Below are 22397 nucleotides of genomic sequence, written 5' to 3'. Positions count from 1 at the left end.
CAGTGAGATTTTAAAAATACCCATATATGTTTGCTGACAGTCATTTTCAAATCTGTTCTCAAGAAATCCTAAATGTTTTAAATACTTTTTTAAAGGAAAGTTCCCCCTTTTCCTTTTCCAGTTTAGAAAAACTGCTTATAAAAATGAAATTTCCTGAAAAATGCAGTTTCACCTGTCACTATAAAATCTATATTAGGAAATCCTCAAAAAATGCTCAATTTTTGAAAATGTAATTGGATTGATAAAAAATCTTCTTCATCAGTCGTGCTTGATGGTATATTTTTTTATCTGTCTGATTACATTATATTAGTAATTCCTGTGTGACTGTTCACTTTTCTACTTGTAGTGTAGAGCAATTAAAAAAGATTTATGTCCACAGCTAAATTTGCAAGGGAAACTAAAATACAAGCATGCTGAGTTGTTGTGAGATTTATCAACTGACCCCTCTGTAATTAAGCACAAGTTCACCCCCAACCCCCAGTATCTCTGTTACTTTTGGAATCATAAAAACTTGTCATCTGTGAAAGTAACAAGCAATGTCATTTTGTGACAACTGGGCAAACCAATGTAAGTAACAAAAGTGTGTATGAAAATTGCATTTGTGGTCTTTATGTCTTAGAGAGGAGAAAAAAGAAATTGCATCTACATATACCTATTGTGTGGGGTCTACTACCTACTAACACATTGATATTAAAAAGAATACACCATCAGTGATGTACACATTCTGGCAATAAAAAAGTGTTCTGCATGAAATACAACTTTGTATGAGTTAGTCATCCCACACTGCCTTTGGAGACAACTTGTAACAACACATTTTCAGATGTGTTATAAATGTGAGTTGTTCTTTTAAACTGACACTATATTTGTGTAGCAAAAAAGCAATTTTTTCAGTCACTTACATTTTTCTTCCTTTCCTCTTTAACATGCTTTTACACCAGTTACATACAAGTTTAAGTAGAATGTGCCATGATGTTCTGTATTGTTGAAGTGGGAAGGAGAGGAAATAGGAATGTGGGTGGTAACAAATATTTTTTTAAAAAAAGTAACAAGCAGTTTTCCCATTATGCTTGTATTTCCATCGAACGGAGCTACACGAGATTTATCACAAAATTTTTAAGGCACTTTCTCAGTGCAACAATGAATGATATCGCAAGATGATCAATGACGTTCCTCATAGGGAGTTTCCTTTAACAATGTAATTGGCACAGCGCTGCCTTTTTCTTGCACAGTTACTTGATATGGCATAGTGTTGCCTTGACATGACAGCTTGGTCTGGAATGTGTTCTTTCCTTCCATGCCTTCATGGCACAGTATGGCACTAGAAGCTCATGCCCACATAGATTTTGCAAAGAATACACAGAGAGAGAGAGGAAAAAAAAAGTTGAGGAGACGAGCTACATTTAAGTACTACGACAGTGCCAGGAACACGTTCTGTATACTTTGATTTCACTTAGGTACACAGACTTATAATACTTTGTTAATTATATTTTTGGACGTTTAACAAGGATGTTTCTTATGACATTTCAACAATACATTTTGTTACTTTCTTTGTTACTCATCTATCTATGAGCTACAAAGTTAACACCACTGTCATAAAACTAGGGAAGCATTCTGCAGCTAAGATTATAAGGCACAAATAAGGATGGTTTTCTGATGGTAATTTTTGGATAATTTTATCCTGACAACCAGTTACCAAAACAAACATCACTTGTATAAATGAAATTCCTGTCACATGTAACTTACGCATTATGCAACCTTCGTGCAGTGACAGACAGCATTGGCATTATTGTGCACAATTTACACTTGATAAATGGTTGTCAACAGTCAACATGGACTTTAAATATAATGTAACTTTTAAACATACAAATATATTTTCTAATTTAACAGAAAACTGACAGGTGGTATCGTATTGCAACACCGCAAATTGTAAAAAAGGAGAAAAAATAACTTTTCAATTTGTAGATCTCAGCTTACAAACGTCTTTCACTACAACCAAAACAAATTGTTGGATAAAAACTTGAGGGTAAAGTTGTTCATCCAATTACAGGGCAATGCTTATCTTTACATCCCCAGAGGACATTATATACATCTGCAGTTATGCATTCCATCTAAAAGAAACGACGTTGTTACAGTTGTTCTGAAATAGAGGTATAATACACACGTAATACGAAATGGATCCATCGTACATTTTCTCTGTTCATCTAAAAAATAAACTAATGCTTACGATAACGATTTCGAAACGACGATTACCAGGCAACGATTAAAAAGATGCACCTGATGTAATATATTCATCTATTCTACATTCGAAATTCAACAGACACCGGTAAAGTGATTGCGGGTGGACGAACAGTTATTCGGCAGAATCACGATTACTGAGAAGGAATGAATGCGAGTACATTTACGCTTCGATAGTTTCGAACTTCCAAAAATCTTCGAAGAATCGGAGGGAAGAATACGACTCAAATAAGAAATCAAATCAAAAAAAGAAAAGAAAAGCCTTCTTTCACACACACACACACACACACACACACACACACACACACACTCTCTCTCTCTCTCTCTCTCTCTCTCTCTCTCTCTCTCTTCCCTATCACTCCCTTTAGTTAGCCGTTAAGTTTTCTACCTATTTAGGCCCTTATAATTCCACACTTGAGATCAACCATACGAAGTCTGAAGAGTCCTTCCCCCTTTCCTTTCAAAGGAAAAAACTGAACAAAAACAAACAAAAAAACTCTAGTGTATGGCAAACATAAGCAAAGCTTCTATACACAAAAAAGGAAAAGATTCAACAGAAATACTCTTCCCCAAAATAAGAATAGTCTTGCCACTTCTACTTTTTGTACATTCACCTACTGTGGATGTATCTCTAAAGAATAACTAATTCAGCTTTAGATAGCTGAGATTTTTTTTCTTTTTTTTTTAACAACTTGCTGCAAAATGTGTAGCGATTGGATTTTGAGACGTATATATATGTGTGTGTGTATACATATATATGGATATATTTATATTCGTTCATCACGGATAAAACCCCCCACCCTGCGTCAGCTTTATGTAAACTACACACGTAAGACAGACTACCCCATATATGTTTTTCGATCTTCTTTGCATATAATTGGCAATATGCTTTAGACTCCGGTCAACTCAAAATAGCGTAATATTTGCGAGTATTTTTTTTCTTCTTACAACTTTCCACACTTGGTAATCACGATGGTTTTAGTCGGCTTTCCCGTCTGATCGCCAAATGTGGAAATTTTTTCAACAAGTTCAAGACCTTCAATAACATGCCCAAAGATTCCCGTGAAGCCTCTCATCTCCTGCAAGATGATCCGGAACTGTGATCCAACCATCCCGAGGTTGTCATGACGCTTTTGTGTACGGCGCATTCCCACAGCACCCCGCACAGCTGGGAATTTCGTATCATCAGGCATAAAATAACCGTCCTCAAAAATAGAACGCCCTCCTCTGCCATTGTTGAGCTCAAAATCTCCAGTAATTACAGACTCTCCTTCCCAGCACTGGAAAACAGCACAACCTTTGTAACTCACACCCATTTCCCCTGTACAAAGTACCCCAAAATTTTTCGCCATTTTTGGAGCAGCATCAGGACGAACCTCAATTACAATACGCCCTTGCGGAGTCCCGTTGACATCAATGTTAAAGTAGTAAAGAGGGTACGGTCCAGTCGGGTTACGAACGTTGAGCGGAACAACGGGTTGTGGCGGTGACTGGACCTGGACAGCTACCACTCCCCCATCTTGAGCATATGGAGGTGGTGGCGGAGGTTGCGCATGTGGGGGAAGAGCAGGTGGTGGTTTCCCTGGCCCGGCCTGCTGGGGCGGAGGTGCAGCTACCATAACGTGTTGCGGAGGAGCTGCAACTAGGTGATGCGGTGGGGGCATGGCAGTAGCATTTGGCGGGTGATGTGGGTGGTACTCAACAGTTCCATTCTGCTGTAAATGGTGCTGTTGCTGCTGCTGCTGTTGTTGTTGTTGCTGCTGCTGTTGCTGCTGTTGTTGTTGCTGCTGCTGCTGCTGCTGTTTTGTTAACACATGGCGAGAGTACAGCTGCGACATACAATAATTAGCAAGGAATAGGATAGGGTTATTCTGAGCAGTTGTGGCATGGTGTGCTTGTGGTGGGAGTCGTCCTGACTGTCCTCCAGCTACAACAGCAGGGGGTTCACCAGAGTGAATGCCTGCCAAGGCCTGCTTCAGCAACCCAAAATCGAACACAACACCTGAATTCCCAATGAGGTCGTCGAGCTGACATTGTAGGTACATTTCGTGGTACTTGCCCTGCAGTCGTTGCTTCTCGAGTGCAAGCGAGGCGTACAGTGCGTGGGCTGCAGCAGGACCGTCTACAGCAGCTAGGCCTCCTCTTGCCTTTGCTAAAGCTTCACGTGCTTCAGCCACCTCTGGTACATGGCTCCAACCTGACTGTAGATCTGTTTCCACATGTGTCTTCAGCGTTACACATGCTTCCAAAACCTTGAGCAAGAAGTCACGCTGTTGCATTGCCAAACGCTGTATTTCACCCAGCATCTTGCTCATAGCATGAAGTTCATTGTGCACCTACATACAAAAGACCATTTCAGTCACACACATACAAACACCAGTAAAGTCTACTTATTGAAATTTCAAAGAATTACTGTACCTCAGTAACAAGCTGATCCTTCGCTTCAGCCTGCGATTTTATTTGATGGCCAGGATGTTCCTGCTGTGTGGCACACGCGCGACACATAGCAGCACAACATGTGTGGCACCAGAGAGCAAGAGGCATTCCATGTGTGTGACAGTTTTCACTTGGAAGAACCTATATTTTGAAAGACAAAACACATGAAACGTATGGCTGATGACAACTGTACTTGTGCAGCATAATTATGAAAGACATGTTGATTTATGTAAGCTTACTTCATAAAGTCTCCTTACCTTGCGATCCTTGTCTGGGGGCTTGTTGCCACCCACAGCATTACTGCCACTACCAGGTCCAATCTTAAGGGCAGTTAAATTCTTTGTTAGTGTCAAGACTGCACCATATGTCTGCAGAGTATCCGCACCCTGCTCGCCAAGTTCAGTTCGTTTCCAGCAGTGAACACAGTAAACCTCACGCCCCTTCATCAGTGCAGTTTGGATACATTTGAGGCAGAAGTAGTGTTTGCAACTTAGGAACTTCGGGCACAAGTCAGAATCATTAAATTTCTGCTTGCAGAACGTGCATAGCGTCAGTTCCTCGAGTTCTGGCACAGCTCCTGGTTCCATCATCTGCAAGTACAAGTTTTATATCAGAATTGGCAAACAGTTTAAGTAATTGAAATCCGATGACAACCAATTTTCATTTGAACTAAATAATATTTCCATCAAATAGCTGATTTGTTAAATATTGTTACGTATATTAAGCAAACTTTAGTAGTTTTGTGCAGTGTCACCTAAGTTTTGAATGGTTTAAAATCTTTATCGTGATTCTCATATCGCGAAGTAACTTATATTTTCAACAGTTCAAGTAACAAATTTCTTTATTTGGCATAAAGGCATCAAATGCTAAACTTGAATGACAAAAACAACTATTGGTTCTCTGTTGTTATCAGATGGAAAAAGTCTGCAAGTAAGAAGACAGCAAAATATAGTATTTTCGATATATTCTTAAAGATATGTAACCCTGTAAACGTTAATTTTATTTACCAGCGACGGAAAATTCAAATCATGGAACGTCGCAAGAGGGTACATAAAAAGACAAGACATTGTTTCTGTGCGTCACTCGTGTAAACACAACATGTCAGTAAGTGCTTTAACTATTATTATCATGTCTTAACGATGTGTAAACCTCAACAGATTTTTAACAATGAAATTAACTAAAGATTCTATTTAAGCTGATGTTTGGTGATGTATCATACCGTGTTTACCGTTTTGCTGCTTCAGCAAAAAACTAGGATCCGTGAGATGGAATATACGTGAAGTAGCGACCGAGCTACAACGAACAAACGCACTAATCGATGCGTTTTGAGCGACTACGCAATGCTTCCGAAGAACGATAGAGAGGCATTTATAATTTACATTACGAAAAATAGCCGTCACCGGCTTCTATACGTCTCTAACTTCCAGCATTATGCCACATCATGATGTTTGCACTGAACCACTTGGCATGGCGGCCGATGTTACTGCTTGAAACGTTCAGCGAATCGTGCGCCATCTATCGACGAATTTCTGTATTATCTCTCCGTTGCCATCTTGCTATTCGAGTTAAAATTGGCGGTTGTTTGAATGTTGTCATTTAACTTAATGTCAATGTTTTACAGGAGAAAGATGGTTATGGTAATGAGGTATCAAGATTGGCTCGTCCTCTTCCGGTCGAATATCTTCTAGTGGATGTGCCAGCGTCCACCCCATTAATTCCTCTGTATACGTTCTACGCCAGTGATGCCATACAAGCTTTTCCCGTTGAAAACAGGTGAGTACTAATATTGGAATTTATTCGCTTTGCGTTCTGACATCGTCGTACCTGCAAATTTCATTACATTCTAAAAAAAATCATTCATTATCTTGTAACACTTTCTTGACTCAGTCTTGGCAGTATTACTTAAAAATTGTGCGCGTGCATACACACACATATGAGGAGCTAGTTTCAAATCACGATACGTTCATTCGAATATTGAGTGGTTGGCTTATTACATTCTAACACTAATTGCGTATATACCATAACGTTGATGGACTCGACACGCTTTGCAAACACAACCCCTCCTTGAAATGAACTATCAGTTGGCAAATTTAAGTTCGTGAAACCGATTGTTTCTTTTCAATGCAAGGTTAAAACGTACTTGCCCGGCGAATAAATCGAAGAAAATTTTCTGGATTGAGATAAGTGTAGGCACAGATTTTGTAGAAAGCGACAGCAACACTGATTTGCGTGTCAATATTCAGATTCTTGAAAGTGTGACTAATATGCCATTAACTTTTTTTTTTTTTTTAAGTACTACACCGTATCTTTGTTACACCCGCCGGCAGGTTGTGTGAGACTTTTAAATAAGATATATATTTAAAATTTAGAAAAGATTGTAGAACTGTTATCTTCATTCGAATCATCCATACGTTGAATTTCTCTTTACACCACCATCCATCTCCCCTCCTTTTATCCCCAGGCATCGACTCGTGAGAATATTGAAGATTACATACATTCGCAAGCAGGAGAGACATGCATAACGTTTAGATGTGAATGTACGGTTTGTAAACATTGACTGTACTGTCTCAGAAATAAGCATAACACTGTAAGAAATTTGTGTTTGTGTGCATTACATTAGTTGTAGTGATTAAATATAAGAGTTTTGTGAAGATACTCTTCAATATAGGAGTTTCTGCGTAAGCATTTACATCATTTTGAGTAAGAATAGTCATAAAGCCATGATACATACATACATGCAGGCTGTCATTTGTGTCATAGTTTTTAACTTTCCTCTCAGTATTCTGTAAGCTTCACAGTCATTATACTTGTACCTGGTAAGATACTATGAAAAAAATCTGTATGGAAGTTTCCACATTTAGCAGTCAGTTTTTTTTTTTTTTTTTTTTTTTTTTTTTTTTTAAATGTAACGGAACGTGTAATATTATTAAGACCAATAATGCTTTTTTGAGAATTCCATGATTACCAAAAAGCTCAAGACAGGGCCCAGAAGGTGACAGCACACACACACACATTACCTCTGTTTTAGACATTAAGTTAATTCTTTGAGCTTCCTGCCTTTCTTTTTGGCATTTTGCTATTCTGTTGTGGGGCACCCGCCAGGGTAGCCGAGAGCGCCAATGCGCTGCTTCCTGGACACGGGTAGGCGCGCCCGCCTAGATCACATCCCCCCGGCGGATTAACGACGAGGGCCGGTATGCTGGCCAGCCTGGGTGGTTTTCAGGCAGTTTTCCACGCCCTGCTAGGTGAATACCGGGCTAGTCCCCACGTTCCACCTCAGTTACACGGCTCACAAGCATTTGCAAACGTTCACTAAATGCAGACAGCTAGGGTGCCCTAATTCTGCCCTGGGTGGTGGTGGCAGGAAGGCATCTGGCCACCATCTGCAACTAACACTGCCAAATGCGTACTAACATGGCCGACTCCGCATTGAGAAGTGGGGTATGAGCGTGTCATAAAAAAGAACTATTTTTATTTAAAATAAGCCATTTACATTTATTCTGCTGCAGTTGTAAGAGCTTTTTACTATAATAAGGAGAAGTTATGAAAGTTGCTAAGACCAATTTGGTCTCTAACGAGTGTAACTTCTCTTGGGTTTGCAAGTCATGATTTTAGAATTTCATATCCATGAACTAAAGAAGTCTTATAATTAGAAAACCAGGATGATACAAGTTGTAAGCATTCAGTACCAAAATCAGCCAACTTAACTTCAAGCTCTCTCTGTATAACTTTGTGTAATTATTCACCATGAAATGCATTTAATTGTTGTTGTGATACAACAGTGTTCCTGTGTGCAACAAACGTGTAATCACCTATGTTGTTGTCTTACCAGTGAACTGATGTGAAGAATGTTATCGTCTCTCTCTCTCTCTCTCTCTCTCTCTCTCTCTCTCTCTCTCTCTCTCTATCTCTATTTCTTTAAATAGTCACTTTGTGTATATTTACCAAAATCGAGTTTAATTTATTATTGTTTTCCTTCCATAGGCTGGTTGATGGTCACATCCAGGATTTCAACACATTAAGCAACTACCTACAACAGTTCTCACCAGATCAGTTTCTAAATGCAGTCTCTGATTTTCATTTCTTGTTGTACATTTCAACAATGGATATGCTGCCAATGAAGGTAATATCTTCCTGAAATATTTAGTAAAATCAGGTGTGATTTTTTTTATGTAATGTAGCATGTGTGATGGTCAAGTTTTCAAATTAAAAAAGAAATTAGTAAGCTTAAAGCGAATATTAATAAAAAATGATTACCAAACAATGTAGCACATTTTCAAAATGTGATGTGTGTGTGTGTGTGTGTGTGTGTGTGTGTCTATATATATATATATATATATATATATATATATATATATATATTGACAGCAGTACTTTTGTGTGTGTAATTAGCTGAAGTTCAAAGAACTCTGTTAGGCTCTCATGCTAGGTTATAAACTGTATGCTAAGGGTTGGCTCTGCTGTAGCTGATAGACATGTTTATACATTTCAGCAGTACTTTTGTGTGTGTAATTAGCTGAAGTTCAAAGAACTCTGTTAGGCTCTCATGCTAGGTTATAAACTGTATGCTAAGGGTTGGCTCTGCTGTAGCTGATAGACATGTTTATACATTTCAGTATAATGGTATATGTCATACGTCCAGGTAACATGTACATTTTAATCTAATCCTAAGAGCCTCCACCCATCCCCACCCCTCCACCAGGCATTTGGGATTACAAAAGGGCATTACTTCATACAATACAGTTTTGGATCTTATTTGTATTCCACTTTATTCTTCTGCTGTAGGATTCCTATTCAGACTCTAGTCATCCTACTAAGATAATTTAAAGAATGAGCTTTATCTAGAAAATAGGCACACACTTCACAAATAAATGGGATGTTTGTCCTGGCAAAAACTATTATTTCTCCAGCATTGTGCTTCCATTACACGTTTGGAACTGATTTAGAGTCCGCAGCTTGTGGTCTAGTGGCTAGCCTTGCTGCCTCTGGATCATTGGGTCCCGGGGTCGATTCACGGCCGGGTTGAGGATTTTCTCTGCACGAGGACTGGGTGTTTGTGTTGTCTTCATCATCATCATTCGTGACAGTGACTAGATTGGACTGTGAAAAAATTAGGACTTTGTACAGGCGCTGATGACTGGACAGTTGAGTGCCCCACAAACCAAACATCATCATCATCATCACGGTTTTAGAGTCAGAGAAAATATATGTTTTAGTCTGTAGTTGCATTTTTAAATTATTATTATCTTGCCTGTACTTGCAACCAATTTCAGTACACAGTACTATCCTCAGGCCGTCGTATGATCAGAAAATTCCTGTATGTAGTTAGAATAATAATCCAAGAAAAATATGCAAAATATTTGTTCTCTTTAATAGTAAACATAAGGTTTACAGTGCAATCTTAAAATATGCAGGTAGGTCCTTACCCCTGGTGTAAAGTTGTCATGCTTGCTTCCAAAGTGGGTGTGTCAAATATTAAAAAGTAAAGGCCAAAGTTGAGTTTTAAACAGATGCAGATTGTGGCCAGCAGTGATAAGAGTGTCCCCTACGTACAGAGTTTCAGAACATTTGCATAAAATATGAAATTAACAAATTACATAATAAAACAGCCTCCAAGTAATAAAATGTTGAAGTCAAAATAATATATTATCTATTTAGCCATTTGTGCATTTACCATTTGTATACTGTTCATGTCACTATAAAACATCAATGTGACAATGAATCTTTTAATTGATGACATATGACATGGTGTGGAGAAGGTGCAATGCAGTGTCACCGAGAGCCCCAGTGTACACATAGACGCTGCTTGGATAAACATGAAACTGGAGATGCAGCCAAAGATTGTCAGCTGATGGTTGCAGAGTAATGCATAACAACACTGTCCCGCTATTTCCTCTTAATGCTTGAATCTTCTCAATAAGAATAATTATGGTTTCTGGCCTTGTAACATTAACCAAAACGGCCTTGCTGTGCAGGTACTGCGAACGGCTGAAAGCAAGGGGAAACTACAGCCGTAATTTTTCCCGAGGACATGCAGCTCTACTGTATGATTAAATGATGATGGCGTCCTCTTGGGTAAAATATTCCGGAGGTAAAATAGTCCCCCATTCGGATCTCCGGGCGGGGACTACTCAAGAGGACGTCGTTATCAGGAGAAAGAAAACTGGCGTTCTACGGATCGGAGCGTGGAATGTCAGATCACTTAATCGGGCAGGTAGGTTAGAAAATTTGAAAAGGGAAATGGATAGGTTAAAGTTAGATATAGTGGGAATTAGTGAAGTTCGGTGGCAGGAGGAACAAGACTTTTGGTCTGGTGATTACAGGGTTATAAATACAAAATCAAATAGGGGTAACGCAGGAGTAGGTTTAATAATGAATAAAAAAATAGGAGTGCGGGTTAGCTACTACAAACAGCATAGTGAACGCATTATTGTGGCCAAGATAGACACAAAGCCCATGCCTACTACAGTAGTACAAGTTTATATGCCAACTAGCTCTGCAGATGATGAAGAAATAGATGAAATGTATGACGAGATAAAAGAAATTATTCAGGTTGTGAAGGGAGACGAAAATTTAATAGTCATGGGTGACTGGAATTCATCAGTAGGAAAAGGGAGAGAAGGAAACATAGTAGGTGAATATGGATTGGGGGGAAGGAATGAAAGAGGAACCCGCCTTGTAGAATTTTGCACAGAGCATAGCTTAATCATAGCTAACACTTGGTTCAAGAATCATGAAAGGAGGCTGTATACATGGAAGAAGCCTGGAGATACTGACAGGTTTCAGATAGATTATATAATGGTAAGACAGAGATTTAGGAACCAGGTTTTAAATTGTAAGACATTTCCTGGGGCAGATGTGGATTCTGACCACAATCTATTGGTTATGAACTGCAGATTGAAACTGAAGAAACTGCAAAAAGGTGGGAATTTAAGGAGATGGGACCTGGATAAACTGAAAGAACCAGAGGTTGTAGAGAGTTTCAGGGAGAGCATAAGGGAACAATTGACAGGAATGGGGGAAAGAAATACAGTAGAAGAAGAATGGGTAGCTCTGAGGGATGAAGTGGTGAAGGCAGCAGATGATCAAGTAGGTAAAAAGACGAGGGCTAATAGAAATCCTTGGGTAACAGAAGAAATATTGAATTTAATTGATGAAAGGAGAAAATATAAAAATGCAGTAAATGAAGCAGGCAAAAAGGAATACAAACGTCTCAAAAATGAAATCGACAGGAAGTGCAAAATGGCTAAGCAGGGATGGCTAGAGGACAAATGTAAGGATGTAGAGGCTTGTCTCACTAGGGGTAAGATAGATACTGCCTACAGGAAAATTAAAGAGACCTTTGGAGAGAAGAGAACCACTTGTATGAATATCAAGAGCTCAGATGGCAACCCAGTTCTAAGCAAAGAAGGGAAGGCAGAAAGGTGGAAGGAGTATATAGAGGGTTTATACAAGGGCGATGTACTTGAGGACAATATTATGGAAATGGAAGAGGATGTAGATGAAGACGAAATGGGAGATAAGATACTGCGTGAAGAGTTTGACAGAGCACTGAAAGACCTGAGTCGAAACAAGGCCCCGGGAGTAGACAACATTCCATTAGAACTACTGATAGCCTCGGGAGAGCCAGTCATGACAAAACTCTACCATCTGGTGAGCACGATGTATGAGACAGGCGAAATACCCTCAGACTTCAAGAAGAATATAATAATTCCAATCCCAAAGAAAGCAGGTGTTGACAGATGTGAAAATTACCGAACTATCAGTTTAATAAGTCACAGCTGCAAAATACTAACGCGAATTCTTTACAGACGAATGGAAAAACTGGTAGAAGCGGACCTCGGGGAAGATCAGTTTGGATTCCGTAGAAATGTTGGAACACGTGAGGCAATACTGACCTTACGACTTATCTTGGAAGAAAGATTAAGAAAAGGCAAACCTACGTTTCTAGCATTTGTAGACTTAGAGAAAGCTTTTGACAATGTTGACTGGAATACTCTCTTTCAAATTCTGAAGGTGGCAGGGGTAAAATACAGGGAGCGAAAGGCTATTTACAATTTGTACAGAAACCAGATGGCAGTTATAAGAGTCGAGGGGCATGAAAGGGAAGCAGTGGTTGGGAAAGGAGTGAGACAGGGTTGTAGCCTGTCCCCGATGTTATTCAATCTGTATATTGAGCAAGCAGTAAAGGAAACAAAAGAAAAATTCGGAGTAGGTATTAAAATTCATGGAGAAGAAGTAAAAACTTTGAGGTTCGCCGATGACATTGTAATTCTGTCAGAGACAGCAAAGGACTTGGAAGAGCAGTTGAACGGAATGGACAGTGTCTTGAAAGGAGGATATAAGATGAACATCAACAAAAGCAAAACAAGGATAATGGAATGTGGTCGAATTAAGTCGGGTGATGCTGAGGGAATTAGATTAGGAAATGAGACACTTAAAGTAGTAAAGGAGTTTTGCTATTTAGGGAGTAAAATAACCGATGATGGTCGAAGTAGAGAGGATATAAAATGTAGACTGGCAATGGCAAGGAAAGCGTTTCTGAAGAAGAGAAATTTGTTAACATCGAGTATAGATTTAGGTGTCAGGAAGTCGTTTCTGAAAGTATTTGTATGGAGTGTAGCCATGTATGGAAGTGAGACATGGACGATAACTAGTTTGGACAAGAAGAGAATAGAAGCTTTCGAAATGTGGTGCTACAGAAGAATGCTGAAGATAAGATGGGTAGATCACGTAACTAATGAGGAGGTATTGAATAGGATTGGGGAGAAGAGAAGTTTGTGGCACAACTTGACTAGAAGAAGGGATCGGTTGGTAGGACATGTTTTGAGGCATCAAGGGATCACAAATTTAGCATTGGAGGGCAGCGTGGAGGGTAAAAATCGTAGAGGGAGACCAAGAGATGAATACACTAAGCAGATTCAGAAGGATGTAGGTTGCAGTAGGTACTGGGAGATGAAGAAGCTTGCACAGGATAGAGTAGCATGGAGAGCTGCATCAAACCAGTCTCAGGACTGAAGACCACAACAACAACAACATGGTTTCTAATATTATTATAATGACGACACTTACTCGATTAAAAGATTCATGGTCAGTTCAGTGTTTTATAATGATGTAAAGTATATACAAATCATAAATGTGAGCATGGTTACATAAGTTTGCTATTTTGATTTTAATGTTTTATTACTATGAGGACTGCTTTATTCTTTGTTTTATTAAGTATTTTCTTAATTTTATATTTTAGGATGATTTCGTTTTTTACGTATCTAGACTGTTTCTCAAGAAGTAAAAATTGATACTCTGTACTCAAGGGGCTCTCTTATCATTGCTGGCTGCAATCTGCATCTATTTGGAGCTCAACTTTCACCTTTACTTGTAGTATTTTACACACTAACTTGGGAAGTAAGCATATCAGCTAGGAGTAAGGGGCTAACCATATGTTTTATGGTTGCACCCTGTACCATGTGTTTGCTGCCATAGAGAACAAATATTTTGTCATTTTTTTTTTCTGACTATTTACTGGAATTTTCTGATCATACAATGGCTTAAGGATGGTACTGTTTGCGAAAAGTGGTTGCCAGTACGGGGAAAAAAGGTGATCTTTTTTCTAATCATGTTGGTGCTGTTCCAACCAACATTATAATGGAAATATGTTTTACAGTGACAACTTGTTAATTAAATAGTGTCATAGAGCTGTCAATAGTTCTTTTGGTACTTATATGCTTATTGGAAGCAGGAGTAATTGTAAAGATGATCCCAGTTTAAAATTACCTTCTGTTACAGATCAACTAGCACCTTTCTGCAAGCATTACTATGCTCTCTTGTTATTGTAAAGGAATTGTGCCCATTTTTCAGTCATACTTTTGAGTGAAGGTTCAAATTGTGTTAGCACATGCAGCATGCCCTCAGCATTATATATCCCACCACCACCACCACCACCACCAAAAGGGCTCACCACTCCTTGGCAAGTACATGCTTGGCCCCAGCCTTTGCAGCACTACTTCCTCTTTCTGTGCTGCAAACCTACACTTGGTCTATCTCTTACCTCCACTGACATTACATAGGATGGTCCTTTTCGTGCAGACCCTGCCTGGACTTGGTTCACAATTTTGGTCTTGAGATTTCCAGTTTCACTCCTGATGCTATCATTCACCTTCCATTAAAGATTATATGGTCCCCATTATTGGGTGTGACCTGCCATCTTTTCCAAATTTTACAGAAGTGTGCATTTCACGCAGGGAAGGTCATCCACTGTGATGTATACTCCGCCTCTGTCCCCTGGCATCCTTCCTTCCTGTTGTCATATTACACCCAAAATCCAGCACCATAGCCATCCTGTTTTTGTGTGTGTGTGTGTGGGGGGGGGGGGGGGGGGGTTGTTGAGTACTTGCGCAGTGGTAGCCCCCGACCATGCAGGGATCGCACTGTTGGTGTCTACACTGCACAGTCCCCATGTATGTCGTGCAGTATTTGCCTGTGATGACTGGCGCATAGAGACTCCCGGCAATGGATTACTGACCAGGTAGCTGTAGCTGGGTGGCTCCCATAGAGAGAGTCCCTGTTCAGAATGGGTGACAGTATGGCAGATAATTCCCACATGAAGTGACTTAAACTTTCTCCAGCTGGTGACCACGTGGCCTCGGCAGTCTCTTCAGATGGCAGTGCATCATATGGTGCAACAAAGTACGATCCCTTCCCTGGCCACGCTGTGGGAGGACCAAGGGAAATTAAGATTGCTTCTGGTGGCCTTCATCTTGACTTTCGAGGCCTTAGGAGGTCAAGGTGGTCTATTGGTGTGATGTGGAACCGTATGTTCCTCCTCCTATGAGATGCTTCAGGTGTATGAAGTTCAGTCATACGTCTTCCTGTTGCAGGGATTGTGGACATCCACAGCACACAAATGTTCCTTGTGCCCCTCCCCCCACCTCTCCCAGCTCGCCAGATTGCTCCATTTTAAGTGTGACAAGAAAATCCGGGAGTATTAGGCCCTAGACAAGCTCACATATCAAGAGGCCAGAAAAAAAGTATGAGCATCTTAATCCCATAGAAATGACACAATCTCACGCTACAGCCACAATGTCATTGCCTTCTCTGTCGACGGTGCTTTCCTCTGTTGCACCTCTTACAGTAGGCTCTCAGAGCAGACTGCTAATAGCTACCACCCAGGCAGTTGGGGCCCTTCTGCTACTTCCACTGCACCCACTTCAAGAGCATTGGCTCTCCACCTGCTGGGTACACCAGTCCCTATCCCCCCAGCCAGAGGCGCCTTGCCCTCCTCCTATTTCCCTAACTAGGAAGAGGTCTCTCGGTACTCTTCCTTCCACAGTTCCTGCTGGTTCACAGCCAGATGCCTGCCAGTCGCTGAAGGAACCACAGGCTGCTGGCTGTCGGACTTCTTGTTCTTCCTCCTGACCAAGCGAGGTGGCGCAGTGGTTAGCACACTGGACTCGCATTCGGGAGGACGACGGTTCAATCCCGTCTTCGGCCATCCTGACTTAGGTTTTCCGTGATTTCCCTAAATCCTTTCAGGCAAATGCCGGGATGGTTCCTTTGAAAGGGCACGGCCAATTTCTTTCCCCGTCCTTCCCTAACCCGAGCTTTCGCTCTGTCTCTAATGACCTCGTTGTCGACGGGACGTTAAACACTAATCTCCTCCTCCTCCTCCTCTTGCTCTTCCTCTGTACCTGAAACCAATTCAGAGAAACCTTCCCCAGTCCTCGTCTTCTAAGGAGAAGGACAGAAAGAAGTCCTCTAAGATGAAGGAAACTCGGTCACCCCCCCACACCATCAGACACTGCATGTACTCTTTCTGTGCGCGAGGTGGAAACTCTGGTGGCACCTGTGGCACCAGATCTCCCCAGGCAGTGTGCAGTAGAAGCACGTGACCCTGGGTCATAACCTCCCCTCCTCCCCTGGTCACTTCATGCACCCACAATCCTCCAGCCTAATTTGAATGCATTTTTCAACCACCTGGCTGAGCTACGGCAGCTTTTAAGCACTTACCCTGCATTCTGTATTGCCATCCAGGAAACATGGTTGTTTCCACCAACTCTGACCCCTGCCTTTTGTGTTTACTGAGGTTATTTTAAGAATCGCACCAACTGTGAGAGGCTATCAGGTGGAGTTTGTATGTCTGTATGTATGTTTGTGCTGGACTCTATCTTATAGTGGCCCTGTACCCCTTTGTTACACCTTTGGAGGCCTTGGCTGTTTGGGTAAGGGCACTTCAAGATTTTACCATCTGTAATGTGTATTTCCCTCCCGATGATGTCATGTCCCAGAATGTATTGTCTGCATTACTCTCTCAGCTCCCCCCACCTTTCCTAGTCTTGGGCGACTTCAATGCCCCTAACCCTTTGTGGTGAGGGACAATGATCACTGGCCTTGGTAAAGACATCGAAACTTTGCTGGCATAGCTCAATCTTTGCCTCTTGAACTCTGGTGCCCCCACTTACTTTATTGTGGCACATTGAACTCATTTGGCCATTGATCTCTCCTTTTGAGGCCTGGTTATCTACCATCTATGGCCATTATTACACTATCATATTTCTTTGACAAAGATCTTTGTCATGGCGCTAAAAAGGGTTATTACATTGTCGTCAGATTTAAAGATGATGGACAACAACTTGTTACGCGGTGCAGTGCCACAATTGCGTTGTGTGTGTGCATTTGGTAGAAAGCAGTGGGGAAAAATGGAAACATAGATGGGTGAAGCCATGGGTGTTACGTCAAGATAATAAAAGCGTTCAGCAAAATTTGTTATGAGAGCTGCAACTGGAAGACGTCAACTCTTATATAAACTACTTAGAAATGGATGAGAGTGCATTTCAGTATTTGCTTCAGTCAAGTGACTTCTCACATTACAAAACAGAATTCTCAATGGAGAATTACTATATACGCAGAAGACAGGCTCACTGTGACACTGCAATTTATCGATACAGGAGTGAGCTACTCTAGTTTACAATAAAGCACTCCAATCCACGGTGCACATAAACCAAAGTAATTCCAGAAATGTATGAAGTGATCTATAAAGCACTGAAGGGGGAATATTTGAAGGTATATAATTGTTTGGTACACTATATTGGCAATAAGAACTATTTTTAATTTTTGAGTAATTTAAGTAATAGAATTAGTGTTTCATCACAGGTGTGGGCAAAGATCCGACACCCCTATGGCTTCCATCCCCTGCAGGTGTACCAAGTATTTCCTTAGATGGTGCTGTTTATACTGATCAAGATGCTGTCACTGAACATTTTACTGAGCATTATGTTCACGCATCTATGTCTTTGAACTACCACCCTGCCTTTGAGCTCATAAAACAGTGGGTGGACTGAATGCACCCATCTTTTAGCACCCACCACCTGCATCCATACAATGCTAGATTCAGTGAATAGGAACCCTACAGTGCCCTAGCCCATCGCCCTGATACACCCCCAGGGTCAGACCACATCCACAACCAAATGCTGAAACATCGCTCGGTGAATAGTCAGTGACACATCCTTGCCCCCTTTAATCGGATCTGGAACGAGGATGAGTTCGCATGTCAGTGGCAAGAAAGCATGATAGTTCCAGTACTGAAACCAGATAAGAACCGTCTAGAGATGGGCAGTTATCACCAAATGAGCCCTACCAACTTTCTCTATAAGTTGTCCGAATGCGTGGTGAGTTAGCAGCTGTGTTGGCTCCTTGAGTCTCTGGGCCTTTCGGCCGCATCTCAGTGTGGTTTTTGCAAAGGTCGCTCCAGTGCTGATAATTTGGTTCACCTGGAATTCACCATCCGGAGGGCCTTTGTATGACCCCCTTATCATGACATGGCGTCACCACATCCTTATTGCATCACATAAGTGGGGTCTCCGGGGTCCATTCCCAAAATTTGTGCAAAACTTCATGTCGCACTGTATGTTCCGGGTTGTAGTGGATGCTACCTCAGTACTTCCAGATCAAAGAGAACGGGGTCCCACAGGGCTCTGTCCTGAGCAACCCCCTCTTTCTGGTGGCCATCAGTGGTCTAGTGGTGGTGGTAGGGCTTTGGCATCACCCTCCTTATATGCCAATGAGTTTTGGTTTTATTATTGCTCCTCTAGTATGGGTGTTAGTAATCATCACCTACAAGGTGCCCTAAGAAAGGCGCAATCATGGGTTCTCCCCTGTGGCTATCGGTTTTCAGCTGCCAAGACTTGTGACTTGCATGTCTGTCACCATTGTGCAGCCCACCCATACTCAGGGCTTTACCTGGACAATCAATTATTTCTTATATTTGAGATGTAGTGCTTTTTGGGACTGGTCCTCAGTTCCCAGTTAATGTTCCTTCCCCACCTCCGCCAACTGAAGTGAAAATGCTGATGACACATCAATACACTTGGCTGCCTCAGCAAAACTAGCTGGGGTGCAGATTGCTATATCCTTTTGTGGGTCTATAAAGCACTAATTCTGTCCCGCCTTGATTATGAGAGTCTTGCACATGGTTCAGCATCACCTTCAGCATTGCGAATACTGACCCCATTCATCATTGTGGGGTCTGACTTGCGGCAGGAGCCTTATGAAATAGCCCTGCGAACAGCCTACTAGTTGAGGCTGGAGTACCTCCATTACCTATCAGGTGCCAACAATGGCTGCTGCATTAAGCTGTGTGTGTTCACAGCTTCCCTGAACATCCCAACTACTGTGTCATTTTCCCTGGAAGGGAGCTTCATCTCCTACAAAAGCAACCCAGAACTGGGTTTACAATTGCTGTACACCTCCAGTGTCTCTGCTCGGAACTGCAGCTTCCTTCATTGTCGCCTCTGGTCAGGGAGAAATGGCATCTGTCCCCATGGCTTGTGCCCCCACCACAGATTTGTCTCAATCTTTTCACTGCCTGGTCTTGGCTGACCTTGAGACATATCCGGGTTCAGAAGTGTTATTCACCAGTGGCTCAACAGTCAATGGATGAACAGGCTTTGCATACACACATGCATGGTGAAGGGAACTCCACACTCTGCCAGACGGCTGCAGTGTCTTCATTGCTGAATTGATGGCCATTAGACGAGCCCTTAGCTCTGTTTGTTCTTGTACCAGCAAGAGTATCCTAATCTGTAGTGACTCCCTTAGTAGCCATCTGGCTGTAGACAGTGCAACTCTCCTCTCCCACCGGTTATCGCTATCCAGGACCTTGTCTCTGGATTGCCTCTGACCTCCATGAAGCTGGACAGCCAGTCGTATTTGTTTGGTCCCCCAGTGGTGTTGGGATTTTAGGAAATTAATGAACTGGCCAGTTGGCAAAGCTAGCCACCAGGATGCTGATTATGGAAATGGGGGTCCAGAATTGGACCTTAGGTCTTGTATATGCCATAGATTTCTTTAAGTCTGGGACTCATAATGGTCTGCCCTGAGCTCCTCAGACAGAGGGCAATTAAGGAGACCACAACCACATGTGTTCTTCTCACAGGGAATCCACCATCCTCTTGTCAACTCTGCATTGGCCACATTTGGCTGACCCATGGTCTTGTTCTCTGACGTGAGGATCCATCTCACTGCAAATGTGGGGCCTGCCTGATGGTGGCCCTAATTTGGCTGCTTTGAGGCGGTATCTTCATCTTCCTGACACGCAACCTCTGATGCTGGCACACAATGCCAAAGTGGCTGATCTGTTGTTTCATTTTGCCCGTGAAAGTGGTTTCTACTCATCTCCGTAAAGTAGGGCTTTTCAGCCTCATTGACTGTGTGGGGGCTTGGTGTGGCACCCCTCCCCTGCTCCTGCCCTCGCCCCTCCTCTCCCCTCCCTCCTCCCCCAGGGGCCCATGGTGGCCCTTGCTCAGTGGCCCAGCATGACCTTTACCGTTGCCACCTTTCTATTCTCTTTATTCTGTTTCATTTCTTGGTTTTAATGCCTTGTCTTGACTGATCTTTTAATGACTTGTCTGTGCTGTCTTTTCTTTTTTTAGTTACACGTATACTTTCCAGGATTGACCTCCTTTGACAACCACTCCTGGTTGGCCACTTAATGGCTGAAGGGACACGTGACCTTGCAGTTTAATCCCTTTTGCCGCAAACCAACTAGTACCACATCCAGACCAAAAGTAGTATTGTAGTAAAATTCTAGTGAATGCAAATTAAAATTTGTATATATATCCTCACTCCTTTGTGCAGTATTGATGAATATACAAATTTTACCATGAGTGACCATAACTCAAGAGTGCAGCATTGCCTTAAATTAGCAGAAAGCGCAACAAAACTTGCATCGGGTTTGATGGTCTAGTGGTAGTGTTTGGCAAGGAACTAAAAGGTAGCAGGATCAGTTCCTGGCTGGATCAAATTTTTTCACTCTGCCTTTTAACATAGCATTTGCCTCTCAATGGTGTGGAGATTCACTAGAAATGAAACTTGGTTCGGATTCCACGTTACACTGCATATCCTCTTTTTTCTGGGTTGATAACTGGTTTGCTAACCAGTTGCCTAAGTGACATCTGGTCGATTGCAGCTGTTTCAGAACAACTGTCTAGCAAAAAAATTCAAATTTAGAATATATGCGTGGGTTCCCAAAATAACCCAGTTGTAAAATCACAAACACGGAAGAACAAGAACAGGAGCTTCAAACCGTAGTAAAATTAGTATCAGTAGATTTACAATTGGTTAAAAATCCTCTGTGAAGCTTGCCATTTACATTTTCCAGTTCTTTATAATTTTTCAGTATTGTGAGGTGCTTGTTTTCTTGTTTTACTAAAATTTTTCCATATTTTGAGGTGCTTGTTTTCTTGTTTTACTAAGTCTTCAGCACAGGCTTCTGTTTTAATGTACTTATTCTAACAGTTAACAATTGTTTGCTTTAGATGTGAGCCTCTGATTAATTTTGTTGTTGTTGTTGTAGGAGTATATGGGACCATTGCTTGAAGCAGTGCGGACACAGAATAGTGAAATGGCACGGGACTGGGCTAGGTCAGAACACTGGGCAACAGTAGAACAACTTATTGCTGCAAGTTCCTTATCGCCGCCTTCATCACGACCTCAAAGTAGCACATTTACATCTCCATTAACAGCTCCTGCTGCCTCTGCAGCAGCAACAGCAGCAATGCCATCATCACCACCAATGCACGATGATGCAGGCTGGACCTGCAGTCATTGCACATTTTTAAACCCAACTGAACTATCAAGTTGTGAAATGTGTCAACTTCCAAGATAAATTTGTTTTTACAGAAAGAAAAAAAAAAAAAAAAAGAATTGTGGACGGAAAGAATCTTACATAAAACAGGAGCAGACATTTCTTCTGGCATGGAAAAGACAAGAAATCACATTTAATTTTATGGAATAATTATTTGAGGACAGTAATTGGTTGCATATGTAGAAATAAATAGACAAAGTGTCAGTTTGTATTTGAAATTAAATGTACATCATATTTAACTGGATAATGAAAATGGCTGTGCCTCATTTAGAAAATACAAATTTATTTAATAAGAATGGAAAATGAAGTCTGTGAAGTTTTTGCAATAATTTCGAGTGTTTTGGGAAATTAGAATTGAAATTCAGTATTAAATTTCTACATCATAAGTAATACGTGCTCACCATATTCAGTGCCTCTTACACAGTTGTAATATTTAAATAAACACTTCTGTATTTTAATGTATTTGTTTGATGTTGTGCCATTCTGTTCATCAGTCAGAAATAATTTACAAGTCATTCTGTTTCAGTAAGTATCCACAGACTAGGTGAAATGGAGATCTCAGATAGTGTTTAATATCTTCCGTTGGAAT

General features: G+C 41.3%; 2 protein-coding genes across 3 annotated transcripts in view; one reads left to right on the top strand and one right to left on the bottom strand.

Moving 5' to 3' along the window:
* The window catches only part of LOC126235761 (nuclear protein localization protein 4 homolog), a 267142-nt gene extending 245275 nt beyond the window's left edge, over nucleotides 1-21867 (top strand). Inside the window, exons 9-11 of the mRNA XM_049944557.1 lie at nucleotides 6293-6444; nucleotides 8656-8794; nucleotides 21518-21867. Of these exons, the coding sequence (XP_049800514.1) occupies nucleotides 6293-6444; nucleotides 8656-8794; nucleotides 21518-21829 (603 nt within the window). The 3' untranslated portion in view covers nucleotides 21830-21867. The remainder of the gene's footprint in view (nucleotides 1-6292; nucleotides 6445-8655; nucleotides 8795-21517) is intronic.
* LOC126235762 (uncharacterized) lies at nucleotides 1054-6159 on the bottom strand. 2 transcript variants are annotated; one of them, XM_049944559.1, is made up of 4 exons: nucleotides 5891-6159; nucleotides 4929-5261; nucleotides 4654-4812; nucleotides 1054-4571 (listed from the first exon to the last, which is right to left on the bottom strand). In XM_049944559.1, the coding sequence occupies exons 2-4, from the start codon at nucleotides 5259-5261 to the stop codon at nucleotides 3180-3182; spliced, it is 1884 nt and encodes a 627-aa protein (XP_049800516.1). In that variant the 5' UTR covers nucleotides 5891-6159; the 3' UTR covers nucleotides 1054-3179. The 2 variants fall into 2 exon arrangements, with proteins under 2 accessions (XP_049800516.1, XP_049800517.1); XM_049944560.1 differs by having other exon boundaries at nucleotides 5900-6159.
* Nucleotides 21868-22397: the final 530 nt, after the last annotated feature.

Source organism: Schistocerca nitens, chromosome 2 (genome assembly GCF_023898315.1).
Source record: "Schistocerca nitens isolate TAMUIC-IGC-003100 chromosome 2, iqSchNite1.1, whole genome shotgun sequence".
In the NCBI taxonomy this organism is placed as follows: domain Eukaryota; kingdom Metazoa; phylum Arthropoda; class Insecta; order Orthoptera; family Acrididae; genus Schistocerca; species Schistocerca nitens.
The sequence above is the reverse complement of the archived record's forward strand: the minus strand, read 5'-3'. Positions and strand labels throughout refer to the sequence as shown.